The sequence below is a fragment of the Ischnura elegans genome, chromosome 3, assembly GCF_921293095.1.
Source record: "Ischnura elegans chromosome 3, ioIscEleg1.1, whole genome shotgun sequence".
In the NCBI taxonomy this organism is placed as follows: domain Eukaryota; kingdom Metazoa; phylum Arthropoda; class Insecta; order Odonata; family Coenagrionidae; genus Ischnura; species Ischnura elegans.
In genome coordinates, this window is record NC_060248.1 from 107,935,673 (window position 1) to 107,947,634 (window position 11,962).

General features: G+C 35.6%; 1 protein-coding gene across 3 annotated transcripts in view; it reads left to right on the forward strand.

Annotated features, from left to right (window-relative positions):
* The window catches only part of LOC124156330 (protein spire homolog 1), a 582,796-nt gene extending 571,075 nt beyond the window's left edge, over window positions 1-11,721 (forward strand). For 2 of the 3 annotated variants that reach the window (XM_046530818.1, XM_046530821.1), the window contains exons 12-16: window positions 1,857-1,910; window positions 5,619-5,756; window positions 7,097-7,198; window positions 8,354-8,838; window positions 10,487-11,721. In XM_046530818.1, coding sequence (XP_046386774.1) covers window positions 1,857-1,910; window positions 5,619-5,756; window positions 7,097-7,198; window positions 8,354-8,838; window positions 10,487-10,676 — 969 coding nt within the window. In that variant the 3' untranslated portion in view covers window positions 10,677-11,721. The remainder of the gene's footprint in view (window positions 1-1,856; window positions 1,911-5,618; window positions 5,757-7,096; window positions 7,199-8,353; window positions 8,839-10,486) is intronic. The other variant, XM_046530820.1, reaches the window with a different exon arrangement.
* Window positions 11,722-11,962: the final 241 nt, after the last annotated feature.

The following is an 11,962-nucleotide window of genomic DNA, read 5'->3' on the forward strand; positions in this document are numbered from 1 at the left end:
AAAAAAATCACCTAGAAAACTCCATTGCATGTGCTTGGTTTAAACCTCTGTATGCATTTCTATCTTTAGACTTACCATAATTATTGTAGTCATTTTAAACTTGAGTACCTATGGGTCTCAATTATTTACTGTTTTTAGAGTGAATTAAGTACCTTATTGAGTATTATGACTGATATCATTTTTTTTATCGATGTATATTATCCAATAGTTTCTCTTTCTCAATTACCTACCTCTGTATTGTTCTTCCAGAAGAAAAGCCTTCCCCCAAGTAAAGCTTTCGAGTTTTTCAAGAGGGAGGAAAAAATGGATTTTCTAATTGCATATTTGTTGTGCATATCTATAAGTGTGTTTCCGTTAAGTTTTGCATCAATGCTACCTTCATGGCCAGAAAATTGTCTACTTATATTTTAATTTTTCAAAAAAATTACTCCTCAAAATTTTTTCACTTCCCGAAACGCAGACATTATCACCTTTGCCATCATAATTGTCTCTACCTTTGTTCGCCCCTAAAAAATCAGTTTCTATCCAATGTGTGGATTTTTTTATTTTAATGCAATGATTAGTTCCATGATTCATTTACTATCACAGATTTGTATAGAAAAAAATAACTCATATTAACTTTAATTGTGTCATGTGTTACTTGGAGAGAGTCATGATCATGTATTTTGATCCATCTTAAACAATATCTTGAACAAATTGTAATTGGAATAGGATCATGGCATTTCTTCAGTATTCATTCTTCTTTAATTTGGGTCATCATCTCGTAGGTCATACTTTCAAAATCACTCTGTATTTTTTCATAGCAATTTCCAACGTTCACATATTTTTTTAGTGGATACCCTTGATTTGAATGATCTTAGACAATTTTAAACTTGGCCCTACTTTCTTCGTGGTTGAATTTCAAATGATATTGTCACTATATTAGTATGGGAATGTAGCAGTAATGGGGAATAATGAGTTGATTTAATTATGATCACTTACATCATTTTAAAGTCGTCACTCCTCCCAAAGCCTCCTGAGGCCACCCATAGGTTTGGTGAATAAATTATGAAAATGCTCTACAGATGAAAGTTGAGCAGTAATATTCAATAACTCATCATTGCCAATGGTCAGCAATCCTTAAGAGTAGTTTGACATAGGCCTCCACTTCATGTCAATCTTTTCACACTTCTATATTTTATCTCTCCTTCTCTCATATTCTTCTTCTCACATTCTATTCCTTTATTGAGGACCTTTCTTGCAGTCAACTGGTCCATTGATAATTTCGCTCACCCAGCCATGATGTCCTATGATATCTGCCAATCTTCTTTCAAAGGTTTTCATTGAACTTCTATTTCACTCTCCGTAAGGCTCCCTCATTGCTCACTAAATCAATCAATCATTCTCTTCTTATGAATAAATAATACTCACCCTCAAACTTGCCGATGACACCTAATGATTCTTGATAAAGGATATGTAATGTAGTAGTTTTAAGGGGAGATTTTCAAGCCATAAATGTTCCATTTTTTTCATTTGATTATGTCATCATGCCTAAAAAGGTACTTAAATAGTTTACGGTTTAGCTCATATTTTCTAAGTGAACTTTTCTTAGATGGAATTCAGCATCTTTTAGCAATAAAGTTCTTTGTATGTACTATTTTTATTGTTCAACTGCTAGAATTTAATGTTTTTATAAATTTTTGTGTTAAATAGTGGATAGATACTTGCTATTCACCCTAGATAATATTATTATAATCATTGAATGTATGCATTATCTTTTTGATGGCCCTGATGAGTCTTTTTATTTTTCCAATAAAATATTATAGTCATTTTATGATCATATTATGTTAGCGAATGTATTGAAATTTACTTCATAGGGCACTGTAAGCAGATGCAGATTTGCAGAGAGTGAATGGGAAAAGGAAAACTGGGTAAATAACTATTTATTAAAAACTTTAAATTAATATTTCGGATGAAGTTGGCAGAAAAGTACTGTCTAATAATTTTCTTATTTGGAAATTAACTTTCCATGCTTGCTGTAAAAGAACTAACAACCGTTTTCATTTTGTATATTTCACAGTAACCATAATATAGATAATAATAGCAATAATAATAATAGATTTATTGGTCGTTAAGTAAATAATTTACACTTGACCTCGTCAGTTCAGTGTTACATACATATAATTACAGTTTGCATACTTAAATAAAGAACAGGATTATTCAGAAAACCATATCTGCTTCCTGAGTAAAAAACTCATTTACGGAGTACAGTGCTGTAGATGCTAGCCAGGAGTGTACAACAGATTTAAATTTAGTACTGTTGCTTCGTCTTGCAGACGTGGGTAAGTGATTGAAGAGCTTAATACCCCTGTTTGAGAAGGAATTTTGTGTTATATTTAGTCTCATTTGACCTGCAAATAGGTGATTCTTTCTTCTAGTGTCGTGGTCATGTATGTCGGATCTAATTGTGAAAGACTCGAGATTGTCTTTTGTATGTACAAGTACTCTATATACATACAGACTGTAGATAGTGAGTATGTTCAGTTTCCTGAATAATGGCCTACAATGTTCTGTAGAGGGAGAATGAGTTATTATTCTTATGGCTTTTTTCTGTAACTGAAAAACAGATTTTGTAGCTGGAGCATTACCCCAGATCTCTAGCCCATAACTCAAGTGACTGTTGAAAAGAGCATAGTAAATGGACTTGAGATGTTCTGAAGGGATTAGAAAGCTTAGTTCCTCAATACGTACAGTGATTTTGAGAGTTTTTTTGTGATCTCTGAAATGTGTGCAGTCCAATTTAGATTTGAGTCTAGGTGAAATCCTAAAAGTTTTACTGTGTGTGCATACTTAAATTGTGTAGAAATTCTAAAATTTGCTCATATAAAACTTGCGTGAAATGTATTTATCGATGAATTTGACCAAGTGGGATCATTATGAGATGCATAAAAAATTTTATAAGTGGTATTGAGTTGTCTCCATTTAAATAAACCTTTGTCAGCTGTTCTTCATTAATATGTTTTTATTATTCATAGAATTAATTGATAGATAAGCATTTTATAGTGATGGCAAGCAAGGTAAATTTTGTTTTCATTTTTAAGTATATAAGCTTTGCAGATTTTGTTTAGATAATTGCCCCAGTTATTGAAAAAATACACAAGAAAAAGATGCTTAGATTTCTTAGTTTTGAGGTTGAAATAGATAGTTAAACATTAGCTACTAAAATTATCATTATTAATATGTATAGACAATGCACATAGTGTTTGAAAATGCATGTATGGATGATTTGGTTAGTTGTGATGCGAACAACATTCTATGTAACTAATTTTCACATTGTTTCACCTTGAATGCAAATGGTATTAGCTTGGTTATGGCTCACCTACCCTGCAAGTAACTGATGTAACTGTATGTTGTGTTGCGTATGCACCAGGGGAACAAGGTGATGCAAGCCATTTCAAAATCTTCCCTAGCTACTAGGTACCTCATATTCCCTTGCCTTGTAACACATATATCATATTTCCTTGCACATATTTGGAAGTTGTCCCTTTTTTTCCTGGTATCAAGGCAACATGTTATGCACGCTGAGGAGTAAGTGAGCCATTAATAATAATCTACTACGAGTTGGACTCAAAGTTAGGTAATGTGAAAACAGGGCATCCAAGATTGTTTGTATCAGCTGTTTTTTCTCGAGGCAAGTGCCTGCTTTTTGTCCATGGTGACTCAGTGGATTGTTATCTTGCACTGATCAAAGGTATGATAAGGTATGTTTTCAAACCATTATTTTTCAAATTATATATCATAAAAATATGTATTTCCTACCAGAATTTGTCATTTATGTGTCATAAAAATGACTTTTTTTGGCTCCTACCGAAGTGGATGTCAATGGCAAGGTTTTGGCTGCTACGGACAATATAAAACTCATTGTTGGCACTGTAATTTGTTACAATCCTGGAGAATTTTCTCATTTTAAACAATGACTGTGTGTGTCACCCATCTCAATTCTTATTGAAAATAATGGCTTAGGTTTATCTATTGGGAAACATCTCTAGAGACAACTAAGTTGATAATTTTCCATAGAGTGTGTATGAAGATTCCACTTTTTGTAGTGTTTCCTTGCACATAGTTTTCTCGAGTTGCTTTTTGGTGAAATTTTTCCCCGAGCACTCATCCGTAAAATTTTGGTGTTAAATTCCCCTTAGAAATACAATTTGGGTACAATAGTGAAAAGGTATGGCAACAGATATCTATTTATGAGTGTGTGTGTGTGTGTGTGTGTTAAAGTAGATTGTGTTCAAGTTGATTCTTCCAAATTTTAAATTGTGTCTCCTTTTTACCTAAGTTATACCATCAACCCAATCTATAATTTATCTTACCCAATCAACCCAATTTATAATTTGAGTCTTTCTAACAATTAATCATCCAGCTAGTGTGGTAAAATTTCACCTTCTCCCTTTCCTTTATTCCAATTCCACTCCATTGCAAATACTCCATTTCACTTTTGATGGTCTCATTTGCTGCAATAAAATTGAGATAATATCAAAGATGTCTGATATGCGCTCAACTTCCCACTCCTCCTCATTTGCTTTACATGGAACTCCCCCAAATCTAAAGACTAAAACTCCTTAAAAAAATAGACAACTCCTCCCCTCCCAAACTTATTGTTTGTGTTTCCTTCTAATTGTAGAGGGTACTGTTTTTTGTCCACTTCATTGGTATTTTTTGTAAATTATTACCTATATTGTGTAGTTTTATTTTAGTCCCCCCCCCCCCAACCAATTGTAGCGTTACGGGACCCCTTCCCCAAAATCTCAATGGTGCACTGTGAGCCATCTACTCACTGTAGATGTGCCTATTATATCTGCTATAAACTAGACATTATATCCTGCAGGGGGCAGTGAAAGGGAGCAATGGCATTCCCTGACATCCTTCTTTCTCTCACTCCCTCTGGAAATCAGAACAATCCTAAGTATCATCTCTTGCAGAAGTTGAAAATCTAATAGGAAATATAAGAACCACCCTGAAACTGTTCAGCAATACATTCTCCATATTGCTATAGTTTCATTTTCAAAACCTCAATTTCCAATAGGCATGTCTTAATTATATTATTATTTATGGGACAAACTAATTTTTTTTATGCATACCACTTGTGAATATGCCCTGTATGAGACAAAGTGTTCTTTTTGTGTTTTTTTTTTCCTTGTGGTTTTGCATGTATGGGTGTGTCTGCCATTGATAATGTTTTCTATTCTGTGTTTTCTTTCACCTTTTATGTTTGTGTTGTTGCACATCTTATTTAAATTTCAATTTGGCTGATTTAGAATATCTTGATCTTGCCTTGTGGTTAAGACTTTTTATTAAAATGGCTATCACTTATTGTTTGAATTACCTAATTTAATAATTCACTGCAATAAAATACATGCACTTTGGCCAATATGTCACAAAGTCACTTTTATTGCCAAAATTTTTGTTCACGTCATTAAGAAATATGCTTCGTGCAAGACGTAAAGCAACTGTGTACTGTACGCCCCTGATAATATGTTATCCCACAACACTGTAATACTTTCTATCCTTTCTTTCAAATTTTTGGCTCAGTTAATTGTTCTTTCATCAATAATTAGTGTTGTTTTTGTTTTTTTCAGAAACATTGCCAGCAGGCTATGGAGTGCTTGACTCTCACCTTAGAAGAAATTGTTCATATTCGAAGTGTTTTGACTAAGGCTGAACTCGAGAGTCTCCCAGTTGAAGGCCACGTCAAGGAAGATGTGGAGAAGAGGAAGGTATGTTTGCTGCTCGCCCATGGTGTAATTTGATTTATCAAAATAAATTTTGCGAATATCTTCTACGATTAATCAAATTTGATCCACTACTACGTTTCCCTATTCTCTGTTACTTATCAAATTTAATTTACACATAAATATTAATCACAAATCGAATTTACACATAAATATTAAACACATCGAATTAACACACAAATATTATGGAGTAAATCGGGGGCGACTACACATTCTGCAACTTTTCAAATTTAGTTATCATGAATTGCAAACACATTTGTCTATGAAAGGTACTCACCACGAAGACTATGATTGACGACATGTTTTATTACTGTACTAATTTATTTGATTTTCACAGAGATTGCCAACAAAATTTATAAGTTCTTCAGGCGAAAACATCGGGAGCGATGACACGCACACTCAAACACCACTCTTTTCGCAACCATATTCTATTTTCTGTTCCGCTCCATCAACAACAATTGTCCAAATATAGCTTTGTTGTCCGTTATCGTTTGACTCTTTGTTATTCTCCCATCGTCGACATTAACATTGTTACCACACAATACCACAAAGTTATGAGCTAAAATATTTCCTCCCACAAAGACGTAAATGTATGGGTGGAAATCTCTCCAAGCTTGATGTTTCACACCCTGCCCAAAATCTGATGTTACCCTACCCTCTCTTAAATTTTAATAACATATACGTAGCACATCTTTGAAATGTGAATGCCCTACCTTGCTTGACTTATCATCTATTGCACATGTAACTATAATTCAATCCATTACGTGGATTTTATAAGTACGGCACTCCTGATTATCGGGCTGCGAATCATTCGTGTCACAGATTATCCGAGTTTCACACTCCTTCGATGTTTTCCGCTATCTTTATAAAAAATAAAGTCAGGTGGAAAAGCAGTGTGATTATTGCATTTTAATGCAACGGTACACCGGGCTTATTATTTCTATTAGTATTCCCTTTGTAAAACAGAATTATTTTACCCACTTGCTGACAAGGACTGTTTCAAGTTTACTTGGATGTGTGAATGTATTTTAAGAACTCACTTGTTTTTTTAAAGCATTCACTTATGCTACTTGAAAATTGCATTGCATACGCACAGAAATTTTCAAGTTTTAGCTCACATTGACTCTGCCAAGGGTTGCATTTAGACTAATGCCGGTACTATTAAATTCTGGCCAATGATTTAATTTGCTCGTTCTTGAGAGAATTGAAAGATTTTTGTGTTACCTTCATATGTTTTAATGTTTTATTCTTATTTTTTTGATAGATTTTTCATGCACTTATATGCTGTCATATAATTAAGTGAGGCCTAATATTGTTTATTCCAGGTGTGCTTCTTGTGCTTGAAAACAAGATTTAGCATATTTGGACCATGGGGGCAGAAGTGCAAAATGTGCAAACGAACTGTTTGTGCCAAATGCTATTCAAAAGTAAGTTTTGTTCTCTTTTAATTGCGAACAGCTGTGATAAGCCACATTTTAATTTCCCTGTTTAGAATGCTAGAATGAAATGAAGAAGCTGACATTTTCTTATCATCAACATCAATTACCATCAATGTCTAGACTATCAGAAACCTTGGTTAACCTTGGAAATTCCATTAAAATTTAATGTACAAATTTCATTCAGGGTAAAGAAAGTTTATTTTCAGGAGAAGAATTTTCTCCTCCTGAAAGTCCTCCTGCCTCTTATACATATTTGAAAAGAGATGTGGTGAGTTGCCTCCAATTTGAAGAGATTGAGATGTAATCAGAGATCTGTTTTGGTACCCAGTTACCTCACAGGAAAGTCATAGAACCTGAATGCTACATAATGTTAAATGCAATTGGGATGGATGCAGCGAGTGGTATCAACAATTATTTAAGTCTCTTTCTTTTAAATGGTTAATAACTTGGATACTTTGCCATCAATATCTCAATATGGCTGCTATAAATCAAAATTTTAAAAATATGTATAGGTTTATTTTTCTTCATAATATTTGGCAATAAACTATTGGAAAATGAGCCCTAGGGATCTATGAGGTATGAATTTTGTCCATAAAGAAATTATGTATGAACTTATTGATGTTATTTTAAGCCATTGATGGTATTTGAGTAGGTCATAAATGCCTTGTTATAAAGCTAATATTCCACACCTATCTCAAGTATGAGTTAGTGTGTGGTGATACAATGCATATTTGCATTAATGTAAGAGGGACTGAACTCTGACTTATCCCCTCTTTTAATTGTGCCCCAAGATAGATAAAAAAATATTTTCAACAATATTGAATGGAAAAACTTAATTTCAATGATGCATTTTTTAATTTGCCTCTTTGCTGAAAACAGATGAAATTATGCATTCTAGCATGCATGTATAATTTTGTATTAGGCAATTCATTTATATATGTACCCAGATGTATTTAAGTACCCAGATAACGCAAGAGTCAAGGATTGTATTTCCAATTTTTGGAAAAAAACACTAATATTCTTAGGGGAGTCCATCATGGGAAAAAGTATTGTCTTGGATTAGTGTAAATATGGTTGTTAGGCTGAATTTTGGTGAGCCTATGAACGGCATTATCTGATGTACTCCTGCCATATTTATTCTAGATGCGCATCCCCACTGAGCACTTTTCTCGAGTGCCAGTTTTTGCTCTGAGTCCAAACCTGTCTCCTGAGGAAGAAGAGGATGAGGACGAAGAGGAAGTCAGTGGGAAGGCAGGCCCTTCCTCCACATCTACTACTTCTTTCCCTCGATCGTTAGTCAATCGGCTGCTTGTCACGGAGCTTCCACAAGGACTCCTGCTCCGCAGCTCCGTTGGCAGTGCCCCCTCCTCCCCTAACCTTCCCCGCTCTCCCCTGAGCAATTCCCCTCAGCACCAGCCACACAGCAATCGACCGCCCTCCGCAAATGCCGCTGCCGTCATGCCCCACTCTGTCTCATCCTCCTCGGCTGATCGAGACACAGGCGAAAGGAAGTGCGGCGATGGAGCTGAAGCCCCACCATCCAATAACCCCCACATCCTGCAAAACGGATCGGCTGCAAGTTCCCAGTCCTCTTCAATGAAGCATACTTCGACACCATTGCAGAGGAGGTAAGGAGTGTGGGACTCATTAAAGTTTTTTAACTGTAACGGATGGGTTCCAATGATTTGATCTTCGGGTTTTTCTTTTTTATAGAAAAATCTTCCAAAATCGTTGGCACATTAAAATATGGTTTTGCTAGTAGTGGGCCCTGGTCACTTTCATAGTGACGTGGGTATTACCCTATCCAGTCCTTCCATTCCTACCCTTACCCTGGAGGCGTCATTGGGATCCTATCGCAGCGGCGCCTCTTTCCTTTTTCCTTCCCATTCTACTCCCCTCCCTGGGTGCGCGGGCGTATCAGTTGAATTACCGGGTCCTGGCCCCAGTGCATTGTAACCCTCAGAGGACCCCCCTTGGATCCTGATACTCTGTAACGAATGGGACTCACTTAACTGATCCTTTAAATTCCTTTATTTCCTGTCTTCAGTTTGTCATTTTCTATTGGTACCTGGAAGTGGTGGCATAACTATGGGGGGATGATGGGAATACGTCCCCCCTCAAAGCCTCAGAGAAATAAAAAAATTATTTAAAACTACTGTCTGGTTTTGACCAATAATAATTGTGCCTGCTTTACACATTCATTGCGGAGCACGTCAATTAATGTGGTCCCGTCCAAGCCGAGATACGTCCAAGCAGAGATATAGATCAATTGACTTGCTCTGCTGGTCGGGCCAGGAGCCCTTTCTCCGCCTCCGTACATGACTAATATCCTCTTCCAATTGTGTGTATGGCCTTCAGCAAGCTTCCCTCTTTTGAACCGTGTGCACCGTTTGTAAACGGAAGGTATGGGGCGGAAACCTCCATCTATTTTTCTTTCTTATTTTTACGGCCAATTTTGGCGACTTTACTGAAAATCGGGACCGCATTGAATGTGTTAAAGTTAAAGATCATTTATAAATGTCATGGCAGTGAGATGAGTCATTGAATACCGACCTGTGACTAAGGAGTCAGGGAAGGTGCTCGTGCCCTGCAAAGGTGCAAACACTCCTCCCCAGGCTCTCCCATATCTCTCCAAAGCATATTCCAAGTTACGCCACCGCCTGGTGTTATATTCACATTTTTGGGCTCTGCATGTTAGAATGTGGTGGTAAAGATAAAGTGAATCTTAAACGAATTAATTTAAGTCCATATACTGCAAAGTTATAGGTTTTTCAATTAACCATTGTTGTATTTCCCATAGCACTTTCAGGTTGATGGAGGTGATAATATTTTGAAAGGATGATTATCAACCTAGGTTAGCTACATCTTGATCACAATTTCTTGTAAATAAAGCATGCATTGTCATCTTTCACTTTCTGTTAGAAATGGTCGATAATATTTGGAAAGAAGGAATAATTAAGTTGGTAAGCTATTTCTTGATCAAGTTGGCATACCTGGTGGATTTCTTGGTACCGAAATCCCTTCGCTGGAATAGAAACCAGTGGTTTATTCATTTGGAAAGAAGGGAAGAATTTCATCCTCCAAATCCAAGGGCTGTTTTGCCAATGACAATAATAAACACTTGATCATTGCAGGGGAATGTTGGGTATCAGGAGGGCCTATACGCTGTTTCCCCCAGTACTTTGCCTCAAAGCCAACTTGGCCATGTTTTTCATCATAATTGACATTGGACCACTGTTTTAATTTGTTGTTAAATTCCATTTTTTTCTTTTTCAGAGGTAGGCTCACTAGGTCTAAAACACTGGGGAGACCAGTTGGGATTCCACAAGCAGAAAAGCTGAAGGGACTGCAAATGAATGTCTGTCATGACTGCAAAACAATGGTCCTACACATTATCAAGACGTCACGCACAAAACGAAACAATGCCATTAAAAATTTATCTCTTGACTTATCCCCAGTGTACTGAGAAGAACAGGGTGTTATGTATTATACATCCCACAATCTAGTGTGTCTCCCTTCAAATCATGTAAATGCCAAGGCTTATTAAAAAACACCCACCCATGTGAAAGTAGGAGTGCAAAAGACTATTTTTATGGACATGAATACCTGGTTTGTTTCCTGTCATTTATGATAATTTGTGTTTGTAGTTTTGAAGAAATTGTTTTACTTGTAGTGTTATCATTTTGCTGTACATTGGAGCATGATGGAAGCATGTCATCTTTGAAGTTCATACTCATGACCATTTACATTATTATTTAACATTTTTCATATCATCAATTTTCAAGATCTCATGTTCTACACTGTATTGTTACATCTATATGGTTGTAGAAAGTCCTTCTTCATTATCAATGAGAGCTGCTTTTGAGAATCATCATAAAAATACATAACTGGAAAAGTAGAATGAAAAATTACTCTTGATCTGTGATATTAAATTTCTTTAACATATTTAGCTAAACCCATGAACCATTATTCACTCACACACTCGCTATCCATATGCTACTATTCATGTATTTTATTTGGTTGTTAAAAATATAGTTCCTTTTTAAGAATGAAACATTTTAGGCTAAAAAATCAAAAAATTTTAACACCCAGACCCCTTCTATGTCAGGCATTAATGCTTAATATATAATGTACTCCATAATCATCTAATGTGACCCCATGTAAAACATGCCACTGGCATAGTACCTATAAATCCAATTGTTATTGTCTTGAATAGGGCATAGTGTAGGATTCAACTGCATGGTATAACAGAGATAATTTTTCACTGGTTGTGCTATTGCTCAGCACTTTTATATCAAACTTTGATGTTGCGTTATTTTATATTTATGGTTTACATATTTCTGTCAGTAACTAAAGTATTCCCTAGAGAGGGAATCACAAATACTCCAAATGTTATAATTCTCCTAATTTAACAGCTCTTTATTAATTTATCCAGAATGAAATCAGAAAATTATGCAGATGAATCTTTGTCAAGAGAGTGTGTGAGTTTTGTCAATAAATGTTGAAATTTATTATGCATGTTATGTTATTCTCTTCTCAAAATTGAATGAACAATAAATAACATGAGTGAATGTTGAATGTATTTTAGGCCATGATAAAGTTATTACAATCCTGTGAGATGGAATAAGTAACCAAGATGGGGAATATGGAATCTAACGTCATGCAGGGAACAAAATTGTTTCTCTTTGAACACATTGTACTCTATGCTACCGCCATGCTCGGCAGCAAGCAGCCTGCATCGTAGCAGCATTA